General features: G+C 35.9%; 1 protein-coding gene across 2 annotated transcripts in view; it reads right to left on the bottom strand.

The window, feature by feature from the left end:
• The window catches only part of VPS13A (vacuolar protein sorting 13 homolog A), a 236,683-nt gene that overhangs the window by 41,492 nt on the left and 169,293 nt on the right, over positions 1-25,898 (bottom strand). For both annotated transcript variants that reach the window (XM_080820523.1, XM_080820524.1), the window contains exons 46-57: positions 23,006-23,109; positions 18,614-18,896; positions 16,049-16,444; positions 15,465-15,569; positions 15,173-15,319; positions 10,887-11,015; positions 10,138-10,271; positions 7,895-8,024; positions 3,620-3,852; positions 1,451-1,604; positions 840-986; positions 553-634 (exon numbers count right to left, since the gene is read on the bottom strand). In XM_080820523.1, the coding sequence (XP_080676649.1) occupies positions 553-634; positions 840-986; positions 1,451-1,604; positions 3,620-3,852; positions 7,895-8,024; positions 10,138-10,271; positions 10,887-11,015; positions 15,173-15,319; positions 15,465-15,569; positions 16,049-16,444; positions 18,614-18,896; positions 23,006-23,109 (2,044 nt within the window). The remainder of the gene's footprint in view (positions 1-552; positions 635-839; positions 987-1,450; positions 1,605-3,619; positions 3,853-7,894; positions 8,025-10,137; positions 10,272-10,886; positions 11,016-15,172; positions 15,320-15,464; positions 15,570-16,048; positions 16,445-18,613; positions 18,897-23,005; positions 23,110-25,898) is intronic.

Below are 25,898 nucleotides of genomic sequence, written 5' to 3'. Positions count from 1 at the left end.
AAGCTTCCAAGCAGATTATCAATACCTCCTTAGATAGTTCAGAGCCAGTGGTGTGGAGGCGGGGGTGGAAAGCAAAGGGAGGGGAGAGGAAAGAGAAAGAGGAAGAGGTATAGCAAAGAAAGAAGGAATATGAAGGGGAAGCAGAGGACAGAAGAACAGACTCGTCATTACATTCAGCTAGAGAATACGTGACATTTCCCATGGTTAGAAACCACTCTGAATTTGATTTTCTTCACAATTTATTCAAAGGTCCTAGTGGCTTTTAAGTCAGGAATTTACAAGTGACTAATATTTCTAAAAATTTAAATATATATTTGTAATTAATCTTCTCCTCAGAATTCAGTCAATGCGTTGCTTAGTTGACTTACTTTAATTTACTTAGTTGACTTAACTAAGTTGACCTTAGTTGAGTACTTGTTCCTTTCCAAGAGCTTTAATTTTCTAATGATCCCACAGTAACTAAACTTGAGAACGGTTTCATTTCGTGTTTTTATGGTAAAGTAAACCATACAGCTGATACATTTTTATGGCAATCTAAAAATACAAACACACCTGAATCCATGGTGACCGACTTGGGAGGTTTAATTGGATAAAACACAAATGGAAATATAGCACCATGTATCTGGTTTTGGATCTAAGAAAATAAAAACAGGTCAGTATATTACTATGTTAATTACAGAACCCTACCAGAATAACAAGATTTAATAAGTAGAAAGAATCAAGCAGTCTAGTTCAACAATGAAACTGAAATACTAGGTAAGAGAGACTATGGGAATGAATACATTTGGTTTACTGCTATGTTCCTTATGAACACAATCTGACTATCTTTTCAGACTCACCTGTATTCTGTAAACTTGAATTCTAAATGATGACTGATGTGCGGATGTGCTATATTCTACTTTTAATGCTGGAAGATAATTTCTTCTTATAGCTATTACATGTGGCTGCAGAATTTTCATGTTCGTACCACTAGGTGTGAAGCGAACCTGAAAAATATCCCCCACAAAACACTGAATTTCTCTGCATTTCATAATTGATTAAAATTAGAACTTTGTACCAAAAACCTTAAAGATAATTAAAACAGTAAGCTAAATAGCTGACTAGATTGGATCTCTCCAATACAACTCAGAAAAATGTTCAATATAATCCTTATAGCTTAGTTGTATCACTTTTTATATAAATTTACTAAAAATATTAAAGTGATAAAAGGAAAAATAATTTAAAAAGTAAAATAAGTAAAACAACATATTGGCTTCTTGTTAACTAAGGAGTAGATCATTAGCATCTTAGGAGCAAGTCTGAGTTGTTAATAAAGACAACTACCCCTTACTTTATATGATAGAATTCATTGCTTTGCAAGGAAACCAGACTTTCCTTACACGTCACTAGTAATTCATCTAATTTTAACAGGTAAAAATTAAAACTTCAGATCAGTACTTAAGAATATTACCGGAATGTTAATGTCCAATTCGATAACCTTATCTTCTGCAGGTGAAGATTCAGTATATTCCTTAAATTCTTTCTCTAACTTCTCAGTGTGCTTTACACTCATTGGCTTCCATCTTGCCTTCTTCTTGGGCTTTGTCTCCCAAACCACATCAGAACTTTTACATGAAAGCAAAAATCATGGTGCTAATTTATAAACATTTTCATTTTACCTGGTTTATTACATGAATTGCAAAACCTTCAGTAAAATTTACAATATCCCCAGTAATATGGAAGCACACTACAGATTTAAAAATATGAACTGATTCAATCAATATTTAGACTTTTACTCAGACACTATTTTAGGTGGTAGGGATATTATCAGTAAAGATCTTTGCCATCCTACAGCTTTATTTTAGCTGAGTGACAGACCATAAATAGTAAACAGAAAAAATATGTGGTATTTGAAACACAGAAGAGGACTCATGTATGAGGGCCCCAGGGCACCCAATATTAAGCAGCTGAGAAGACAAGGAACCAACACATGAAGGGGAGAATTCTGGGATAGAAAGAAAAACAAAGATGGTGAAGTACCCTGAAAGTCAAGGCAAAGAAAAACTACCAAGAAGGGATCTGTGTGTTACACACTTAAGCAACATGAGGACTGGTCTCTGGTGATCCTGACAAGACCAATGTCATGGTGTGTTGACAGCAAAATCCTGCTTGGAGTGGTTAAAGAAAGAATGGGTAAAATAATAATTGGATATAGTGAGTATATTAAACTCATCCATAATTGGTAACACTTTTGAGGAGTTTGGTTATAAAGGGAAGCTAAACAGTGGGCAGTAGGTAGGCTCAAGAGAATTTTTTAAGTTGAGATAAAGAATACTGATGGGTATAACCCAAAAGAGAGCCAAAAATTACTGATATAGGAGAGATAAAGAAGAGAACTGTGTAATCAATGTCTCAAGAAGGCAAAAGGAAATGGAATCGAATGCAAAGTTGAAAAGTATTTTTAAATAGGAGCACATGTATCTATGATAACTGTGGAGAAGATGTTAGCACAGTGTATAGGTAAAAATGCTCATGGGTAGAAAGTTGTGATTTGGGGGAGTGGGTCTTTGGAAATTCCCTTCAGACTACTTCCATTTTCTGACTGAAATGGGATACAAGGCAGTGAGGTGTGAGAGAAAATGGGAGGGTTAAAATGAGACAAAGTGTGAAATACAGTCTAAAAGGGGATGGAACAAATTTCATTTACTGAAAAATTGCTGAGAGACTTAAATACAGAATAAAAACATCCAACCACATTCCAAAACTGCTCTGTTTATATACATAAGTTATTTAAGTATTCTATTTATTAAATCCCTCTAAAATTTATATTCACTTAAAAAACAGGCAGGAACAGTATATTATTCCTCGTTGCACTCACATCATTTAGCATAGCAGTTAGCAAATAATAAACACATTTCTTGAGAATAAAAATTTGTAAGAAAATAGTTTATAATATTCCTTTTTAAATGGCATGGATTTCATTCAATGAAAAGTCAAAGGCGTTTCTAGATGAATTTATACAAGTAAACAAATTTAAACCTGTATCATATACCCTTTAACATATATATTTGACAGCTTAAACTCAAGGATTAAAACTATTATCCTGGATAATATTATCCTATATTATACAGACTGGAATCTAGAAATGCCCTCAAAATTAGGCACTAATGTATACAAATTAATTTTACCCTAAGTATTTATGAATAGGAATATTAAAGGCATAGAGAAAAGAGTTTTACTGGTGATGACTTACATGGGAAATGATATATTCCATATTACCTTACTGTATCTTAAAATTAAGTGTCAAGCTCAATTAAAGAATGATTGGCTTTATTCCCCCAACAACTATTTATGGGGCATCCATACTGTATCCTACACTCTGATAGGTAGTAAGAGAAAATTAAATATTTCCTTATGACATGTTAAGTATACTTTTGATAAGCTGAATAAACATAAGACACGATTTATAAATTTGATTTTGAGATATCTTTATCTCAAAAGGCAAAAAATAATCTCAAAAGCATTTTTAAATCAGCACTACCTTAGTATAATAGTCAAAATACAAAACTTAAACTGTATTATTTTAATTTTATTATCACCATTCTTAATGATTAAAAACTAATCATTTAACGTATCTAACCTTGTAATGCCAATATAGGCTACTTCCTGCTTTGTGTAATTGTTGACGAGAGAAATTCCAACATCTTGTAAGGCCAACACAATTTCTTGCTCTGCTAACTCTGCTTTCTCACTTTCATATGTTGCTTTGAATACCCTTGGATCTTCAGTGAATAAAATAATGCGTTGTAAGCCTTCAAAGAATGAAACTAAATAAATCGTCTTTTTCCCTGAATTTATAGGTGTCATCATATCCTAAAACAAAACCAACAAAAAAATTAAAAATTAGAGTCTTTTTTTTTTAAAGATCTTATTAATTTGTTTGACAGACAGAAGACAACGAGAGAGGGAACATAAGCACAGGGAGTGCGAGAGGGAGAAGCAGGCTTCCCGCTGAGCAGGGAGCTCAATGTGGGCTCCATCCTAGGACCCTGGGATCATGACCAGAGCCGAAGTCAGACGCTTAACGACTGAGCCACCCAGGCACCCCAAAAATTAGAGTCTTAAAACAAGAGGAAATCTAGACTCCACATCTGAAAAATGAGAATTATAATGGTAACTCTTTCAAAGGGTTAGACAAACTGAATGAATATTTGTATAAGTCAGAAATTTGCATAATAAAAATCAGTTGATGTTTGCTTCTGCCATTATTATTATGAAGTAATTAATCAGGAAGGCAGGTCAATTGTTACTGTTTTTTCAACATCTTAATAAAATCTAATTAGTCTTCCTTTGAAGGCTAATCAATAACACAAAGTATTATTTTCTCTGCTTTATTCTAAGACTAATCAATGTGTTATATGTTAAAAGTTGTTCAGTCAGAAATTTAATTTCCTTACAGAGCTCAACTTAACAGGATAAAAAAAAAATATCTGACACTTCAGTTGCATGCTCTATGAAGCACAGGTATTTACCACATGGTTAATTCGGCAGGAAGCCCTTATAAGCATTGTATTAATATCAGGGTATTGAATTTCAATGAGAAGATAATAGCAAATGCTAATTATTAACAGTCAGTCATGAATTTTTGGTCAATGTTCTAGTGAATATTCTGATCAATAGGAAATTTTAATATACAGTAGTTCCCCTTCTCCTAGGTTCTGCATTCCAGTTTCAGCTACCTGTGGTCAACCACGTTCCAGAAGCAGATGATCCTCCTTCTGACATATGGTCAGAAGGTCAACAGCAGTCTAATACTACATCCCAATGCCTACATCTTTCACCTCACTTCATCTCACCATGTATGCATTTTACCATCTCACATCATCACTAGAAGGGTGAATATAAAATATTTTGAGAGACTACACTCATAGGATTTTATTACAGTAAATAATTGTTCCATTTTATTATTAAGTTTTTGTTTTTATCTCTCACTGTGCCTAATTTGTAAATTAAACTTTATCATAGGTATGTATGCATAGGAAAAAACACGGTTTATATAGGGCTTAGTACTCTATTGGTGGTTTCAAGTATCCACTGGGGGCCTGAGATTGGGGGGGTGGGGCACGTCGTACCATACACATTCATGTTATAATGAACCTGAAAACCAGATCTCAGTATCTGCTATTAACTCAATTGTATCCTCTCACACTCCCAAAGTCATATGTTGAAGTCCCAGTCGCCAATGTGACTCTTTTGGACACAAGGCCTTGGAGCAGTTAGGGCTCTGATCCAACAGGAGGAATATCCTGCTAAGGACATAGGGAGAGGGTGCTCAACTGCAAAGCAAGAAGAGTCCTCACCAGGTTCACCAGAACCTGACCGTGCTGGCACTTTGATTTGGGCTTCCAGCTCTCAAACTCTGAGAAATAAATTTGTGTTGCTTAAGCCACCCAGTCTAAGGTATTTGGTCATGGCAGCCCAAGTAGACTAACACAGTACCTATCTCAAGAATTAATTTTTTTTTCCCATCTTGAATCATTACTTTAAACAAATCACACCATAGCCCAGAATCATTACTACTGGTTTTGCTTATGTGACAGTAATATTTTCAGAGATTTTTAAAAACATTTTTTTTTTAATTTGAAAGAGAGAGGAGAGCATGCACAAGCAGGGGGAGCAGGCAGAGGGAGAAGCAAGCTCCCAGCTTGAGCAGAGAGCCCAATGTGGGGCTTGATTCAGGGACCCCAGGATCACGACCTTAACTCACTGAGCCACCCAGGCACCCCTATCTCAAGAATTTCGAGGAAAGAAAGATGAAAGAATATAATATAGATTAGAGTAGAAGTGGGTGAAAATGAACACAAATGTATAAAAGAGATCATCAAAAGAGCAAAATAATGGTTTTCTGATAGAAAGTAAGAATTAAACTGGTAAATCCTAAGTAAAACTTATCAAGGAAAAAGGAATGAAAATACAAATAATTTACACCAAAAATGAAAAAGAGAATCACTATAAATCAAAACTAAACAGATGGTTATGATAAAAATATTTTTACGAATTTATTAGGAAAATCTGATGAAACAGACACATTCTTGGAAAACCTTTTCCTAAAATGATGAGCAGAAATAGGAAACTGAATTGTCCTACATAATAACAGAGAAGAAGTTCATAATTTAAAATCTCCCTACAAAAACAAGCACAGGCTAAGATGGCCTGGCTTCACTGGTGAATTCTGGCAAACATTCAAGGAAGAAAGCATATGAATCTTACATACACTCTTCAAGAGAATACGAAAACTGCATTTCTAAACATGTTTCAGATGTCAGCATAATCTTAAATAGCAAAATCTAGTATGGGCATTACTTTCTCAAAAATACCGGTAAAAGTCTGAAAACATCAGCAAGCCAATTCCAGAAACAGAAGGCTAGTCTGATACTTAAAACAAACCATACAAATCACCCTCTCAAATAAGGTGAAGTCCAAAAATCACATAACCATCTCCACAGAGAAAAAAATTAAAAGCCTAACAACTGATAAAATTTCAGTACTCACTCCTTTATTCATACACAGACACATGTACTTTTACAAACTAGAAGTCAACCACCTTAATTTGATAATTAAACAAAACCAAAACTTCAATAAAGACACACCTAGTGATTTAATATTCAGTACTCCCTTTAAAATGGGAATGAGATAAAACTGGCCTATTGATAAGAAGAAATAATAATGAGGAGTAAAAAAGAAAAAGACGTTATAATAGAGGACAAATTAACATGAATTTTGAAAGCCTTGTATTTTTTAAGATTTTATTTATTTGTCAGAGAGAGAGAGAGAGAACAAGCAGGGGGAGGGAGCAGCAGTCAGAGGGAGAACCAGGTTCTCTGCTGAGCAAAGAGCCTGATGAGGGACTCCATCCCAGGACCCTGAGATTATGTCCAGAGTGGAAGGCAGACACTTAACTGACTGAGCCACCAGGCATCCCAACTAATAACACTTTAATAAAAATTTCTCAAAAAGTCACTCAAAATGTTACTGGAAAATGTTTATATATATCTTTATCATTATAATAAACCACTCAAAAATAAATTCCTTCGTGGGTCCCTAAATGATCCTCACAGAAGCCACATTGACCTAAAAATGACTGTCAGTGCAGACTGTATCTGTTTATGAGACAAATGCTGAAAGCACCCCGCTAAGTCTAGTGTACCTTTTATAATGTAACAGACGCAAATAAGGATGTAGCCATGACAGGGCCCCTTCTGGTTTTAAGTGTTTTTGGTTAAAGTTTGAACACTGCTTTTAAAATCGCTGGCAGGTTTTGTTTTTTTTTTTAAACAATATTTGGTTCTAATCCATGAGCATGGAATGTTTTTCTATTTCTTTGTGTCAACTTCACTTTCTTTGATAAAATGTACAGCTCTTTAACCTCTTTGGTTAGGTTTAGTCCTAGTATCTTATGATTTTTGATGCAATTATAAGTGGGATCGATACCTTGATTTCTCTTTCTGCTGCTTAGAGAATATTAGTTTAGCAAAATAAATCAGAGAACGACAAATACCATGTGATTTCACTCATGTGGAATTTAAGAAACAAAACAAATGAAGATAAGGGGGAAAGAAAAGAGACAAACATAAAACAGACTCTTAACTATGGAGAATAGATTTGCTGGAGGGGGATGGTGAGATGGGTGATGAGGATTAAGAAGGGCAGTGGTAGTGATGAACACTGGGTATTACATGGAAGTGATTAATCACTCAATTCTACTCCTGAAACTTTAAAAAAAAAAAAACACTTTGGCAGTTGTTTAAAAGTACAGACATAAAACAGGCCTTATAACTAGCAAAGCTGGAAGAGAATACCTTAAAAAAAAAAAAAAGGATGCTCAGAACACAGTAATACTCAACCCAATACGTACATCCTTTTGTGTTACTTCACCATGGCTTTTTCCACATCTCCACTTCAGCTTTCTAGAGCCCACTGGATCAGCCCAAGTATAAAATACTGCTTTTCCAGGAGGGAGGGAATCTTCTATTTCACTGAGGGAACTATCATAAATAGTAAAAATATGCATTAAATTAAGTGCAAACTAATGAATATATAAAGAATCTAAAATAAAACTTAATTCTGAGTCCACTCATTGAGATTTGTGGTGGTTCTGATTAAGACTAGATTGAAATTTTTTTCCTTACACAATGAAAAAGAGGTTTTCTAAAGAAATGAGAATATTTCAAGGGAACGTTTGTCCCAGTTAGAAGAGTTTCATGTTTTGAAACTTTTTTTGTTTTGTTTTACAGATTTATTTGTTTATTTGAGAGAGAAAGAGCACACACAGCGGGAGCGGCAGGCAGAGGGCGAAGCAGGCTCTCTGCTGAGTAAGGAGCCCAGGATCTTGACCTGAGTAGGCGCTTCACCAACTGAGCCACCCAGGCAACCCCAGTTTTGAAACTGCTTTGTGAGCTTTTGTTTTAATAAAAATGAATTGTGGGAGAAAATTATTCCAACTTTTATCTATACTAAATCTGACAGAATTTAATTGGGAACTGTCTCCTAAGTATGGTCTTATTCCAGCAAAAACAAGATAGCTAAATTACTTTTTAAAAAATCTTAAGACATGGTATATAAATCTAACAAATTCAATCAACTCACAAAATAATTCCCAGAAAAACAAAAAAATTGGAGAAGATACAAACCAAAGAAATAACAGAATATAACTTTTCTGAGTTGAAGCAGTAGTTGATTCTGGGCTAAGTGAAATAAGTCAGACAGAAAAAGACACTGTATGATTTCTATGTATTTATAAAAGGGATCTAAAAAGCCAAAAACAAAAAAAAGAAAACAATGAAAAAATCCTAACACATAGAATTAAAAAAAAAAAAAAGAGAGAGAGAGAGAGTGGTGTTTGTTAGAGGTAGGAGGTGGGGGGGGTAGTGTGTGAAGTGGGTGAAGGGGTCAAAAGGTAAAAACTTCCAGTTATAAAATAAACAAATCATGGGGATATAATGTACAGCATGGTGGCTATAGGTAATAATACTGTATTGTATATCTGAAAGTTAAGAACAGTAAATTTTCATTCTCATCACAAGAAAAAAAAATGTTGTGGGGAGCCTGGGTGGCTCAGTCATTGGGCATCTACCTTCGGCTCAGGTCATGATCCCAGGGTCCTGGGATCAAGCCCACATCGAGCTCCCTGCTCAGCGGGAGGCCTGCCTCTCCCCCTCCTACTCCCCCTGCTTGTGTTCCCTCTCTCGCTGTCTCTCTCTGTCAAATAAATAAATAAAAATCTTTAAAAAAAATTTTGTAACTATGTGTGGTGATGGATGTTAACTAGACTTAACTGTGGTGATCAGCGTGCAATATATATAAATATCCTATCATCATGTTGTATTCCTGAAACTAATATAAGGTTATATCAATTACATCACAATTTTTAAAAAGTAAACTACAAATATTAATGTCAGTTTTACCCCTACATACTTCAGTATACCTTTTTTAAAAAATAAGGACATTGTTTTACATGGCTTTAATATCATTATCAGTGTTACATATATATACATATATGTATATATGTACATATATATACATATATACACACACACACACATACACATATACATATACATATATATACACACACACACACACACACACTTTTTTAAAAGGTTTTATTGAGAGAGAGCGAGCACACTCGCATATGCACATGAGCGATCACAAGCAGGGGTGGGGGGGTTGAGTGGGGTGGGTAGGAGCAGAGGGAGAGGGATGCTCCCTGCTGAGTACAGGGCCAGAAATGGGGCTGAATCCCAGGATCCTGAGATCATGACCTGAGTCAAAGATAGACACTTAACCGACTGAACCACCCAGGCACCCTACCAGTGTTATATTCTTAAGAAATCATCATAAAGGGGCACCTGGGTGGGTCAGTAGGTTAAGCACCTGCCTTTGGCTCAGGTTATGATCCCAGGGTCTTGGGATGGAGACCCACAGGAAGTCTGCTCCTCCCTCTGCCTCTCTCCTCCTCCTGCTCATGCGCAATCCTCTCTCCATCAAATAAATAAATAAATAACAATCTTAAAAAAAGTAATCATCATAGAGTCAATGTCCCATCACCTAGACTCTACTAAAATCAGGGGGATACCGTATTTGTGATAATCTTCTTACCTTTGATTGTACTGAACAATGTCACTCTTAGTGTGATTTATTAATAGGAAGGGAGCTGCTCCATCATGATAATCTGAAAATGTAATAACTGTAGAATGCTCAGCCAAATTAACTTCTGCTATAATACCTCCAAGCTATGAAAAAAAGAGAAAAAAGAAAAATTATTCTCTTACATGATAATTTTCCGAAGAATATTAATTAATAACATTTAATAAGACTATTCATAACTTGGTACATTTTATTATTTCTTTTCATCGTAACAGAATTCATTGTTTTTGCACCACACCCAGTGCTCCATGCAATACGTGCCCTCCTTAATACCCACCACCTGACTCCCCCAACCTCCCACCCCCCGCCCCTTCAAAACCCTCAGGTTGTTTTTCAGAGTCCATAGTCTCTCATGGTTCACCTCCCCTTACTTGGTACATTTTTTAATGATTAAGAAAGCAAGTCAGGATTTTCTACTGCGTATCTGGGAAACCATGAATCTCAACTACTGTATACAGATGGGTCAAATTCCAGATGTTCTAGTATTCTAGGCACTGTAACATTCTGTTTAACAATTAAATTGTTTTATGTCTCTGTTCCTTTTTAGTAATTTTTCCTTTTACTAAAAGAAATGTTTGTTCCTTTTTGGTAAAAGGGAAAACAAAGGTACAAACAAAATTACCATTAAGTATATAATAGCTTCTCTAAACATACACACACATAAACACACACACACACACAAACACATAAAAATCACCCACCTCATTATCCAGACGCAATAAAATACAATTTGCTTGCTTGTTAAAATGTATCTTTTTGGGAGGGCCTTGATTTCTTTCAACTTGAATAAGAAGAGCATTAGAAGCATCCTCTGGCCAAAAGGGGATACACTAAAACACAAATTACATACACTTATTTATAAAAAAAAATTTCCTTTCATCATCAAAATTTTATCATTTTAATAAACCCATCAGGATAGACTTAAAATAAATGTCTTTTAACACTGCTCTAGTTATTGGGTTGCTTGGCTAAACAGCTGTGAGCTGCCAACTTAGAGCTGGGTCACCACCTGTGGGCACCATGAGCACAGGCAGTGCCAGGTGGGAAGTTGAGGAGCCGTGGTAGGCGGAGTGCTGGCAAAGAGATGTCAGTGTGGTCCAGAGATCTAGAGAAGGGCTGACAAATCAGCATGGAAAAGCTGAGCTGAGAAGTAAGTGATCAGTTTAAAACAAGGGTACATACAGTTCCTAATAATCATAATCGGGCTGTGGGTATCATTTGGTAATTAAACAAGAGCCAAAGTACACGCAAATGTTGAATCAGGTCATGCACAAATCCAGAGTCCTTGAAGTCTAATAAAGGTAAAAAAGTGAGAGAAGTATCTGAAGTTCCGAGTAGGAAATAGGCTCAAAACCTTAAGGAACACGGACATCAGTGATCTGGAATCCAAACTGGTAAAAGGAGAGACGGTCGACCCACTGAGAGCGAGAAGTCCAGACAACAGGAGCAGAAACAAAGAGAAGAGCTAAGAGAAGAGGAAAGGAGAAGCAGTGTGGCCTGTGAACTCTTCTGCATACCCTGTCTTACTGTGATACATCCCAACCAGACTGATGACTTCACGGACTTGAAACTGTTCATGTGTGATACCCACCACCAGGACATGGCCTGCAGCAATGGAGGAGGAACCTGACGTTATTTAAAGTCAAGCGCCTTAGCTTGTTAAAGCCCGCCTTATTCAACCTTAACAGGTAACGAATGGAACTAGACATGAGACACAGTTAAGGCTCTAAGAGGCTTAGAATGCCCCCACTCAGGGCTTCTTGTGACTGAGCAGGAACTTAGGTGGGAAGGTCAACGGAGCAGCAATACTGACTGAAGCACCAGACTTCCCATGAGGACCTGAGAAGACTAAAAATGTTATGCTTTCTGGATATTCCCAAGCCTGCTACTCCCTGGCAGCCTTGGTTTAAAAATGTATGCTAGGTTCCGTAATTGACACTGTATCGTTTTAAAGAATTACGTGCTCAAAATCTTGCCACTAGAGAAAGTGCTAATGTACATGTCTTTAGTAGTGGGAAAACAGAGATCTAAGCAAGTTTAACCTGTCAACACAGGCAATAATCACGAGGACACATCTCAAGGTTGACCACTATAAGCCAAAACTGAAATGTAATAATTTTAAACTAGCACAAGAAAATTTATCTTATTTATTTATATATTTATTTATTTATTTATTTGACAGACAGAGATCACAAGTAGGCAGAGAGGCAGGCAGAGAGAGAGGAAGGGAAGCAGGCTCCCTGCTGAGCAGAGAGCCTGATGCGGGGCTTGATCCCAGGACCCTGGGATCACGAACTGAGTTGAAGGCAGAGGCTTTAACCCACTGAGCCACCCAGGTGCCCCCAAAATTTATCTTAATACAAAAGTGAAAACAAAAAGAAACAGAGAAAGTAAAATAAAAAATAAGTTGTTATGCAGTTGTGGTTGCACCTAATGTAAACATGAACTGTTCAAAGACAGAGGCTGTAAGTCAGGTTTTTGAAAAGCTAAGGCCCAAGAACGTTATCTGCAACAGACACAGAATCAAGACACAGAGCTGCTCTAGGTAAGGGAGAAGACGTGCCAAGAAAATACCTAAGTAAAACAAAGCTCGAGTTGGTAATCTTAGCAACTGGACACAGAGAGTTCTACATCTACAATTTTTGCCATGGCTCCCAAGTTCTGCATGATCACACCGCATCTCTTGTCATGCCTTGTTCTCTACTACTTTCCCCTCTCCAGTAATACTGGCCTCTTTTGCTATCCCACAAACATGCCAAAGGTTCTTCCACTTCAGGGCATCTACCCTGGCTGATTCTTCTGGCTCTAATTCTCTTTCCCCAGAGAGTCACATGGCTGAGGATTGCAGCTCCCAGCTAAAAACTTATCACATTACATCACAGGCAATTAAAAGGCCTTATCCGGCAGGCCAAACAGGGCTAAGCTGCCCCCTTCACTCAGCGTACAGCAGTCTCAAGGACCCAGTCCTCACTTCCAGCCATGCATTTTACACATATCTGAATTCCTACCTGAGATACCTTCATTCAGACACCTTTCTATCATGGCCCATGGCAGAGACCTCTTAGAGGAACCTCCCTGCAAGACCTCTTTAATAGAAGGTAGGGAGAACCTTGAAGATGCTTTTTCTCTCCTCTGTCTTTAGTACATTTCTACTCCTAGCTTTTCCCCCTTGTCATTGTTCATTCTTTAGGTCCATAAACTGGAAGAGTCTCTTATTCAAGGCTCCCTCGACAGTGACACAACCCCCAAGTCTGTGCTCAACCACCTGAACCCTGATCAATGCTCTTCCATAGGGAAAGAGGAATGGGGCAGGGAGAGTTGGCACTTTCTCCAGTTTAGCCTCTTGATTATACTATGGCAGTAAGGGATCAAAGGCTTGACTGTTACTTTCATTTTGAGTTGTTGCCCTAATCAGCTACTCCAACACATGGCAACTCAGATGAGCTCCTGGCAACTGCTACTTCCCCACATTTCCTACAAGTCTGCTCAAATAGGACCTCAGTGAATTCTATCCTTGACTACCTTATATAAAATTATAGCCCACCTTGTGCTTGCTAGAATTCTCAACACTTCCTACCTGTCTTATTTGATTTCCCTGATTAGACTTTTCACCTTTAAACATACTATATATTTTGCTAATTGATTATATTAATGTTTCCACAACCACTCCCCCGCAATGAAACATGAACTACACAAGCACAGGGACTCGTGGTTCTCTTAGCAGATGTATTACAAGGCACCTAAGGAATATACACAAATATTCACTAATGAATGACCAGGCAGACTTCAAAAAAAGGTGGAACTTCTGAAATTAAGAAATACAATTATTCAAATAACTCAACTAAAGGCTTAAATAGCAATTTAGACAGAGTAAAAGTGAAAATTTATTAAAGATATACATGTAGAATTTATCCAGAATGCAGCAAAGAGAGTTATATAGATAGAAAATAGTAAAAAAAAAAAAAAAGTTGAGCCATGGAAGATAGAATACGGAGGTCTAGAATATGTCTGATTAAAGACCAAGAAGAAACAAATGGAAGGATGAAGCAAAAACAGTATTTAAAGAGATAATAATTATATAGCAATTATGAATAATTATAATATAATTATAATATAGCATCTCAAGCAGGATATGTAGAAAGAATCCACATGTGGACAAACAGTAGTATAACTATGGAACGTCAAAGACAAAAATCATGAAGGCAATTAGGAAGAAAAATGACCTCTAAAGGAATGACGGAATCACAGGAGAACAGGAGAATTTTCAACTGAAGTAGAAACCAGAAAACAGTGGAGTAAAATCTACACATGTTGAGAAAAAATAGAAGAGAAAGCAAGAGAAATTATCATAAAAGAAAGACGATAAAAACTTTTACAGATAAACACAAACTGATGGCATTTGCCTCCAAAACGAGCTCTGAAGGAAACATCTAAATGTCAAGAATAATAACCCCAGCAGGATGGTTTAAAAGCAAGAAGGAACACTGAACAAAAACAGCAAGCACTTCTCTTATATTCTTAGAATAAAATTTCCTCAAAAATGAAATACTCCATCAACCTCAGACAGTCTTTTAGAAAATTCTCATCCAGAGGTCGAATAGCTAAAGATGATGTAGAATCAAAATTTCATTCCTAAGTTACGACCATCTTTTTAAAATAACTGGCTTAACTTATTCCACAAAGGTATTCCTAATAACTTTGCAGAAAGAGTAAATAATTTTCTACTCTTTACTGACTTTATACCTTATCCAGTCTTCTACTTCTGTATTTATGCTGCTTGGTTACTAGTTGTTAAATATCTACTTCCCTCATCAAGCAATGCACTCCTAAATGACAAGGTGGGGTTTTTAACAATTAAATCCAGAGCCCGGTACAAATAAAATGAGGAGGAGGGGTGCAATTAAAAATTTACGTAGTGTTTCAGGTGTCTAACTTCAAGGAAAAATGAAAATCTAAAGAGGTACATTTTTGAAATACATCTACCCACCTGCTCCAAATCGAGAGAAAGCCATTTATCATTTCCCTGTTCAGCCACTGATATATGATATTTGCTTTTGTTTTCAATCATATAAAAAGGAGTAAATGTCACAATTCTGGTAATGTTAAAACTGCTGAGGTCTATAGTGACACCAACCTAAAAGGAAAAAAATTAGCATTTCAAAAACTGTTCCATTATTACAACATCCTTATAAAAATTAAGTAGTAAGTACACACAGTTTAAAATAGAAGTTTCAAAAAAAAAAAATAGAAGTTTCTCCATGAGCAGAGAATGAACTCACTTGATAGTCCATTTTCAGGCCTTTACATTTAACAGCTCCATGACTACCAACAGTATCAATTGAAAACTGATCTGACAATTCACTATCAGTTACCATAAGCTGAACCTAGGAAAAAATATTTCAAATAGATTACAATTTAGATACCATTAAAAATTCCTACCTCAACTGGTAAGTTTTTTGCTTTTTTGTATAAATATTATATTAATGCACTAAACATTTTCCCATACTAAATTCTAATCTTTTTTTTTTAATATTTTATATACTTATTTGTCTCAGAGAGAGAGAAAGAGAGAGAGAGAGACAGAGCTCAAGCAGGGGGAACAGCAGGCAGAGGGAGAAGCAGGCTCCCCACTCAGCAAGGAGCCCGACACGGAACCCAATCCCAGGACCCTGGGATCATGACCTGAGCCGAAAGCAGATGCCCAACCAACTGAGTCACCCAGGTGTCCCTAAATTCTAATCTTTTTAACCTCAAATATTTAAATGTTATTTCTACCTGTTCTGTAATATTTTTCAAAACTCTAAAAACTAAAAGGAGTGAAAAGAAGCTAAAGGAGAATGAGTTTTTTTAAAAACTTACATACCTTATTATTATTAAAAAAGTGCTTTGGTTGAAAAGAAAACAGAACTGGCTTCTTATAATTAGGTGGATGCTTTCGGTGAATTCCATCTGCCTTATACTGTAACATCCGACTGGTTTTATTGACCATCCAGTAAGGACTATGAAATGCCACGACTGTCTGACCGGTATTATAAGTCACATGGATAGCAATATCTAAATCAGTCTTTTCTATTTCCGTAACACAGGTAAAATTGATGAAACTAATATCTTGCTGGTTAGGTTTTATATAATATTCACTTTTCCAATCATGATTAAGATAGTCAAGTAATTTTAAATGTAGTTTGGCTTTTTCCAACTGCACAGTACAAATATGGGCTGAATGTCCTTCATTTAGAGTATAAACTTTATGTTCGATCCCCTGTAATAAAAAAAATATGGGAAAATGTTAAACATGTCAGAATAATAGGCCCCAAAATTCTATTTAATTACTCCAAAGGTCATACACATGCTTTTGAAACACCTCTGTTAAAACAAGTCAGAAGACTTGTATTTGAGTTCTAACTCTGCCAACTGTATAGACTTCTACAAATTGAGATTTGAATTATCGTATTTATAAAATGGTATAAATGATCTACTTCAAAGGACTACTGTGAGAATAAAATTAAATAATACAAAGTAAAATTATGCTGGAACTAATCAACATTATAAAACATTGTCATTAGTAAAACATTTAAAAAATGTTATCCATTAGTGATTTTAGTTTTGAAAACTACAAAATGAAAAAAATGACAGTAACCCAAAATAAGCAATCCCTCCTATTTTCCATTCTTGCTTTTAACAATGCCTCATCACCCATTTCCATCACTGTCTATACTGTATCTTCTGTATGTCTCACAACTGTATCCTTATTAGTTCATGTCACTGTGACCTCTCTCTTTAAGAGTCTCCTAATTGCTCTTGTCCCTTATAATCTCCTCTCCCTACCACAACTAAATTGTATTCCTAAAAGTTTATCATATCCTTTGGAAACTAGCAAACAAAATGTGACCTCTAAAAGGATCAAATTAAAAGTTCGATACGAATGGGACACAGACAGTACATCACCAGTTTTTCCATCATCTCTAACTTGATTCCTTCTCGTTGTTAGAACACAGGAATCTTTTAAGATTTTAAATTACTTAAAGCAAAAATTATATAAATTATTGATGCCTGACATGCTAATTAATATTTCACAAAATAAGAATAGTAGTTGTTGGTGGTGATGTGAAAGAGGAAATAATTGGCAACCATGTGCCTGGGAGCCACTATGCAAAGTCCTTCACATGTATTATCCAATTTTATTTCCCCCATATTCCAACCATGCAGCTTTTATTACTATTCCTATTTTATAGATTAGGACAAACGACTTAAAAAGATAATACAACTTGCTTAAAGACATAAAGCTAATAAAATGAGAGAGCTAGGATTCAATCTCAAATCTATCTGATAGCGAGGTACAAATTGTTAACCACTATGGTACCTGCCAACCATATGGAAAATTGATAACCTTAAACCATAGATATGTTAACTCCCTCTCAATTTATCAGACAAAAACTAGCAAGAGAATAATATAATGTAGGTTTTTTTTTCCTAGCTAAGTCTATTATTTGAATATTAAGACTAATTCACATATTTGCTGCAGAAGTTAGTGTCCATCTTTTAAATATATAACAAATGAGATGTACAAGCACACAAAGGATTTTAAAGATATATACAGGCCTACCGCAGAGATACTGAGGGTTTGGTTCCAGACCACAATAAACAAAATATTGCAATAAAACAAGTCAAATAAATTTCTTGGTTTTCCAAAGCACATAAGTCATGTTTACACTACACTGTAGTCCAGTAAGTATGCAATAGCATTATGTCTAGAAATCAATGTATATACCTCAATACTTTATTGCTAATAATGTTAACCATCATCTGAGATTTACCAAGTCATATCACTGATCACAAATCATAACCATTAAGAATGAAATATTTGAAATATTGTGAAAATTACCAAAATATGATACAAAAACATGAAGTGAGGAAATACTGTTGGAAAAACGGTCCTGGCAGACTTGTTTGACACAGGGTTACCACAAATCCTAAATTTGTAAAGCACAGAGTTTCTCTGAGAAGTGTGATGAAGTGAGGTACACCTGTATTCTAAACCTGAGATGCTATCTTCATCTGAACATTCAACTTTCAGATGATGTAATTATAGGCAATTTTTATTAGCTCTATTTTCTAAATTTTCCCACAAAAATATATATCATTTTCATAAATGATTTAAAAATGGCATATCACCTTTGTGCATGTAATTTCTATTCAATTTAGTAACCCAATTTCTATGGTAAATCAGTGGAAAAAATATATTTTTAAAAACCACTTTTTTTTTATAATGATGGAAACTTTTTTTTCCATGTGAAAAACATCTAGACCACCCATTCACCAGTACTATCATTTTTATGAGAACATTAAAACACTGTTTCATTGTTCATAATTTTAAATAACTAAAGCTACAAAATCAAAGACAGGAAGGCATTAAAAAATTCTAGAATACCTCTATATAATAAGCAATTTTATAAGGAAGAAGGTTTCGGAGCAGGATAGGTGGCCACAAATGCATTATGTATGGTAAGTCCCAGCCATCTTCTGAATACACTGACAGAGAAGCCAAATCATCTTTTTCTGGGACAACATGAATGATAAATGGTTTCTTAGCAGCGTTTTTAGATCTACATTTCTTCTTTAGAAAAGTGCCATCATTTTTTATAATTTCTTCAAAGTCAATTCTTTCACACCCTTGATAGTCCTCATCTTCTGGCTTCAGAGAAAGGGGTGATCTGTATAAAGGATGAAACAATATGCTTTATAATCCTTTAAAAGAAAACATAAATTAGGTGATTACTACTTTGGAACAATGAAATTATATCACTCCCTGCACTTGTAATAAATTTTTTTTAAAATATTTTATTTATTTATTTGACAGACATCACAAGTAGGCAGAGAGGCAGGCAGAGAGAGAGGAAGGGAAGCAGGCTCCCTGCTGAGCAGAGAGCCCGATGCGGGGCTCGATCCCAGAACCCTGGGATCACGAACTGAGCCGAAGGCAGAGGCTTTAACCCACTGAACCACCCAGGCGCCCCTGTAATAAATTTTTTATAGTTTCATATTCTTTTTGGAAATAGCAAAGAAAGACCGGTAAATAGACATTGTCATCCCTTAACTTTCTGTAAACTAATCAAGTTATTTGGCTCTTAAGAGGAGAATATTTTTCTTACAAACTTACTATCTTTAAAGTTTATAAGATAATAACTGGTCTCCTACAGAAAATATGTAATTTTATAGATCATATATGCAAAGCAAACATACAAATACCTTTTAATTTGCACATTTAACTTAAAAATGTTGGCTTTCCTGAATATGTGGTCCTCATAGGAAATACATGTCATGACTGAATTCATAAACTAAAAACACATTTCCATTAAAAAAAAAAACATCACCAGCTTTTCAATGTTAATCAAACAAAAGCTTTTAATAGATATTTAATTGCTGAAACACTGGGCACAGTTGCAGAGGTGGTTGCAAGAAGATAGTGATAAAATCATGTATGATTAATTCTTATATTTAAATATCACACTCTGCTTACATTTCAATTATATTTTAGGTTTAATCATTTTTCAAACATAACTTGTCCAAATATAAACACTCAAGTATATTTATACTTGTAAAACCATTCATCTACGATTGTGACACTATCCCTTACAAATCAACAACTGTCCATACTACCTCCAGCCCAGATTTTGTCCTAAGCTCTAGTCCTAAAATCTTAAATATCCATTACACACTGCTATAATGATGTCTGACAGTGACTTAAATTCGCTAGATTGAACTCTAAACAGTCCATACCCATTTCTCTGTGTGCCCCTTTTCAGGAACTTCCAACTACTAGCACTCTGCACTAAGAAAAAATATTTGACTTTTCCATCTCCCTTGACATATACATAAATCTAATCATCTGTCAAATCAGTTATCCAATTTAACCTATTTTGTTTTTACATTTTCTCTGTAATTTTCATTCTCTTTTCCATTCTTCTAATACTTAAAAACTTAATTTTCCTCAGGAAACAAACAGGGATGGCTGGAGGGGAGAGGAGTGGAAGGGATAGGGTGGCTGGGTGACGGACATCGGGGACGGTATGTGCTATGCTGAGTGCTGTGAATTGTGTAAGCCTGATGAATCACAGACCTGTACGCCTGAAACAAATAATACATTATAGGTTAATAAAAATGAAATAAAACAGAACCACAAAAAAACTTAATTTTCTCCAAATTAGACCAATGTCAATAAACTCATCCAGATTATCAAAACCTTTATTGGACCCATTATTTCCAACAAGAAGGTAAAACTGGAAATGAACAAATGAGTAAATTCTTCTTTACTCTGTATTACAGAGATCCCAATCAGGTGGGGGATATAATGTTAAAAGAGAACTACCGCATTGTGACAGGTACCAAAAAACATATGTACACAGCAGACTGAAGGTAAGAGAGTGTGGTGAAGTCTTTCCAGACAGCTTCAGAGCTTTCTGCAGAGGCGACAATTTTGCCAAAAAGCTTTATTCTGAAGAGAACACCTGAATTAGAGAAATATGCCAGGTTAAGGGAAAGTTTAAGAAATGGATAGGAAGAAAACACAAGAGGTTCTCAATGAGAAGAGCTTTTACAACGAAAGGTCATGAAACAGAAGGACACCAAACATTCTGAGAGAAGAAAGAAAAAAAAACGATACATAAGATAAAGGTAAAACTGACATCAAAGGGGCGAGAAACTGAGGGAGCAATACCTTAATGTAAACTTAAACTATGTATCAAATGTTCTGTTACAAGATGCATACTGTACTCTGATCATCCTGCAACTATTCTTTTTTTTTTAAAGATTTTATTCACTCATTCGACAGAGAGAAATCACAAGTAGGCAGAGAGGCAGGCAGAGAGAGAGGCGGAAGCAGGTTCCCCGCTGAGGAGAGAGCCGGATGCGGCTCCATCCCAGGACCCCCAAACCACGACCGGAGCAGAAGACAGAGGCCCAACCCACTGAGCCATCCAGGCGCCCTATCCTGCAACTATTCTTTACAGACACATACAAACCCTGTGCTTTCAGACCTCCTTACCTTCATGCAATTCCTTCCACTTAAGATTGCCTTTCCCGGCTAATCCGCATATTATTATGTTTGACCTTTCATTCATGTCTCTCACCCAGGAGTCAATCATTAACACCTGCTTTGTTTTTTGTGATTTTCTGTAACACCCTCTCCCTACAACCCCATAGTTTTCTTCCTTCTGTATTTACATAATGTATCAATCTCTCAAAGTCACAGCCACGCCCAGTTCATCTTGGCATCCCACAGTAGAGCCTTATACACAGCAGAACACATGACAAATATCTGTTAAATGAATTAAATTCAAAGATTAATCTATTTAAGTTCTCCAGGGAAAGGTAGTCATTATGTAAGCATACCTATATCTAAGAATTGGATTAGAAACACATCTAATGTGAGATACAAACTGGTTCATCACTAATAATTCTAATTAAGATTCATTAATTTCCATTTGACAAATTAATATTTAGCCTTGAACAAGAAAGTATAAAGATACTCCTATGTTTTCTTTTCTATGGACAGAGTCACAAAATATATAGCAATAATTTATTAAAAATAAAGTGAAATGCCACTAAGTTTTCTCATTCATGGATGAAATAAGTATACACTTCTTCACAGAAGTTTTGAAACATATCCTACATGCTATCTTTTATTTTATTTTTTTATTAATCTGTGCATCGTCAGGCTTAACACACTTCACAGCACTCACCGTATCACATACCCTCCCCAATGTCCATAACTATATGCCACCTTGAATCTAGTCTTGTAACCCACCAAAAATCCTTCCTAGAATAAGGTCAGATGTTGTAAACAACTACATTGTTGTTCTCGCAACAATAATATTCTTTCCCACAGGAGATTTCAACTGAGGGTTAGAAGGTATAAGTAATCAAGTACTCACTAGAACTAGCAGGTCTACTAACTGAAAATATGTGCCTGTAACTGCTAGGCTGCTCTGTAAGCATCAGAGAGCTAATCTGGAACTCTGGACAAGGATCAGAAGAGAGGCAGAGGGATTTCAGCACAGCGTGCGGTCCTGCCTCTGTCCTTCTGCAGCACAGGTCTGGGCCAGGGCTAGTGTGTGTTCTGAAATGGTACTTAGACAAACTATAATGCTTATTTTCAGGAAGACAGTATTTTCCAACAGAGTTCACTATCCCTGAAAGATATTATTTTCAAACCTGATTAAATATCCAGAATACTTGTTTGTTATGATATTAATCCTATAATTTTAGGACTAGCCCATCGTTAGCATATTATAAGAATTTTACATATAAGATTTTATATCCAGTTTAATTTTTAGAAGATTGATATATATATGTCACAATTTACAGTATAATTCTATCATTGAACAATTAATATGTAGATAATAAGAAAAAATGTTTTCGAAAGGGATTTTTAAAAATTCCATTGCAAAACATTTGAAAGGTAAAAATCACTTCATAATAGCTGTATATAAATCCAGAAGCTACCAATCATGCTCAACTGAACATTTTCTAAAAATCATATGTAAATGATTTTAGCTATGGCAGCTATACAATAAGCATGTAATAATTGTATTTACTAGTAAAACACAAGAAATTTATATAGTATAAATTAAATACATTAAATACTTCTTAAAAAAAAAAAAAAACCTTCTAGGCACCCTGAAACTTAAGTTAGACAAGTTATTAACAAAACAGATTTGATTTAACTTTGATCACTTAGAGACAAATACCCCTACAAAATCATAACTAAAAATTCCATAAGACACTTTAGAGCAAATAAAAAGATAAAGAAATAAAAAATCACCGGTAAGATGTTAATGGTAGGTTGAATTCACTTCCAGGTGAAGCCGTTCCCAATAAAGTGTTCCCTTCATAAACACAAAGTGGGATTGAAAAATGATTTTTAATCTGAGAAAGAAAAACAAATCATATTTAGTACCATTAATCTAAGAATCTAAAGATATTTTTAAAAAATCTCATCAAAATATCCCAACAAAGAAACTAGCAGGCAATATTTATTTGCTTATTTATATAAATAGGAAAAGAAATAAACACGCTATTATTTATCCTAAAAAATACAAGGAAGGTCACCACTTCTATAGAAAAGGTATGTCAGGGGCGCCTGGGTGGCTCAGTGGGTTAAAGCCTCTGCCTTCGGCTTAGGTCATGATCTCAGGGTCCTGGGATCGAGCCCCACATCGGGCTCTCTGCTCAGCAGGGAGCCTGCTTCCTCCTCTCTCTCTGCCTGCCTCTCTGCCTCCATGTGATCTCTGTCTGTCAATTAAATAAATAAATAAATCTTTAAAAAAACAAAAGAAAAGGTGTGTCAAAACAAAAACTTTACAAATCCTAGAAGGAAGTAAAGTAATATGTTCTTGATCTTGATATTAACTTATTCAGAAAAAAAATAGAAGAATTCATGGGAAAAAATACTGTATCAAAATTTGAAATGTCTGTATGACAAAATTTGAAAAAAGGCCACAGGCTGGGAAATGAGTGCCTTTTACTTCACTGTTGTATGCTGCTCATAAGATGAGATATTCTCCACGCACTTTGGAGAATATCTCATCCATCACATGAAGAGCATATAAAAATGATGCAAAGGGTAACATCACTTTGATTAATATATATTATTAGATAAACTTCCAAACAGTGATATTTACCTTTGAGATGGATAAAAACAAACTGGTTAATAAAAACAATTTTGTATTATAATATCTTAGTAAAATCTTATTTTAAAAAAAATCATACCAAAACGGAAAACGTGCTAAGAACTAAGAACTGATGAATGGGTAATCCTAACTACACTCTATGTCTAGATAAACTGTTTGCTCTATTTGAAGCAATAGAAATACATTTAAGTTTCTATAAATAGTACCTATAAGAAATTTAAAATTAATGTGTAACTATTTAAAAAATAAAAAATAAATCAACAATAGAGGAAAGTAGCCTAACAGTCATCTTTTAAAATCATTAACTGCAGATCAAAAATGAAAGAGAAGAATTTCTGCTTTCAGCCATGAGGGAATAACAGAGACCAGATAAACCTTCCCAACATAGACAACGAAAACACAGAGGGAAAAGAACCCACGTTAAACAATGGTTTTCAGAAATTGGGCAGCAGGCACCACAGAAAAGAGAGAAAAAAATTAAAAAGAAACCACAAAGATAAGTCCTCAGATTACCCCAGTTTGCTGCCTCAAGTTTCTAGACTCTGGTGTAGGAGAAAAAGAGAAGTTAAACAGAGCCCAGTCTGCTGGAGTCAGATAGGAGAATTTGGGGGAAGCCAATGTTTCTTAAACTCACAGCACACTGTGGAGCGAGGCACATGGAGAGGCAAGAGTTGCAGATTCAAGAGTGTCCTCCGTTGTCAAAATTTCACTTTGGTACTGACTGGAATATGCACATGAGTAAACTATCAAAGGCTAATAAAGATGAACAGGAGCCCGCCCTTAAGAGTTCTCCAGAGCAGATCAGGGCTCCTCCCAGAGCAGATCTGAGCAAACCTTACTTATCACCGTGCACCCACTTCCATGTTCTCCTGCAACAGGAGTCCATTCAAAGTGGTGTCACTATCCTGGCATTGTGCAAGGAGACCCTACAGGAGCCAGCATCACTTCAAAGGGACTGAGTATGACCGGGAGAGGGGAAGTAAGCACAGACACCAGTTTGACTACAGCCTCACAAGTGGGCCGGGGCAGACAACTGATCTGAATGTGGGCCCCCACCAACAAAAACTTCCTGAGGGACAAAATAGGGAGAGTGCCCTACAATACGGTGTGACTACAGCTCTGGCAAAACCCCAGTATGAACCAACTTAACTTCAAGGTGGCCCCCAGATTGACCCACTAACAACACACGGACTAAACCCTACCCACAAAAGGCAGAGAGTCACCGTAGACAACTGAACTGAAGGCAAATGCAGCTCAGCCACACAGCAGGGCATATACAACACACACAGGACACAGCCCTGAAGTGCCACATTCTGGGTAAGAGGGGACATTGCACTGCAGGGCACTACAGCATCTCTTCTTCATAATGCCACTACTTTCAAGATCAGGAGACATAGCTGACTTTCCTAACACATAGAAACAGACACAGACTATTAGACAAAATGAGCAGACAGAGGAATAGCTCAAATGAAAAAACATGATAATCGCAAGAGAGCTAAATAAAATGGAGATAATATGTCTGATAGAGAATTTAAAGTGATGGCCATAAAGATACTCACTGGACTTGAGGAAAGAGAGGAGGGTCTCAGGCAAACCCTAAAGAAGGTGACAGAAAGCATTAAAAAGAACTAGAGATGAATAACTCAGTAACTGAAATTAAAAATATATTAAAGGGAATAAATAGTAGACCAGAGGAAGAACAGATCAGTGATCTGGAGGACAGAGCAATGGAAAGCAATCAAGCTGAACAGGAGAGAGAAAAAGAATAATATAAAATGAGACTAGGAGGCGCCTGGGTGGCTCAGTGGGTTAAGCCTCTGCCTTCAGCTCAGGTCATGATCCCAGGGTCCTGGGATCAAGCCCTGCATCGGGCTCCCTGCTCAGCAGGAAGCCTGCTTCCCCCTCTCTCTCTGCCTGCCTCTCTGCCTACTTGTGATCTCTGTCAAATAAATAAATAAAATCTTAAAAAAATAAAATAAAATAATAAAATGAAAATAGGTTAAGGGAATTCACTGAAATGGTCAA

Source organism: Martes martes (genome assembly GCF_963455335.1).
Source record: "Martes martes genome assembly, chromosome: 12".
In the NCBI taxonomy this organism is placed as follows: Eukaryota; Metazoa; Chordata; class Mammalia; order Carnivora; family Mustelidae; genus Martes; species Martes martes.
Note: the sequence above shows the minus strand (reverse complement) of the source record. Positions and strands in the feature narration are given on the sequence as shown.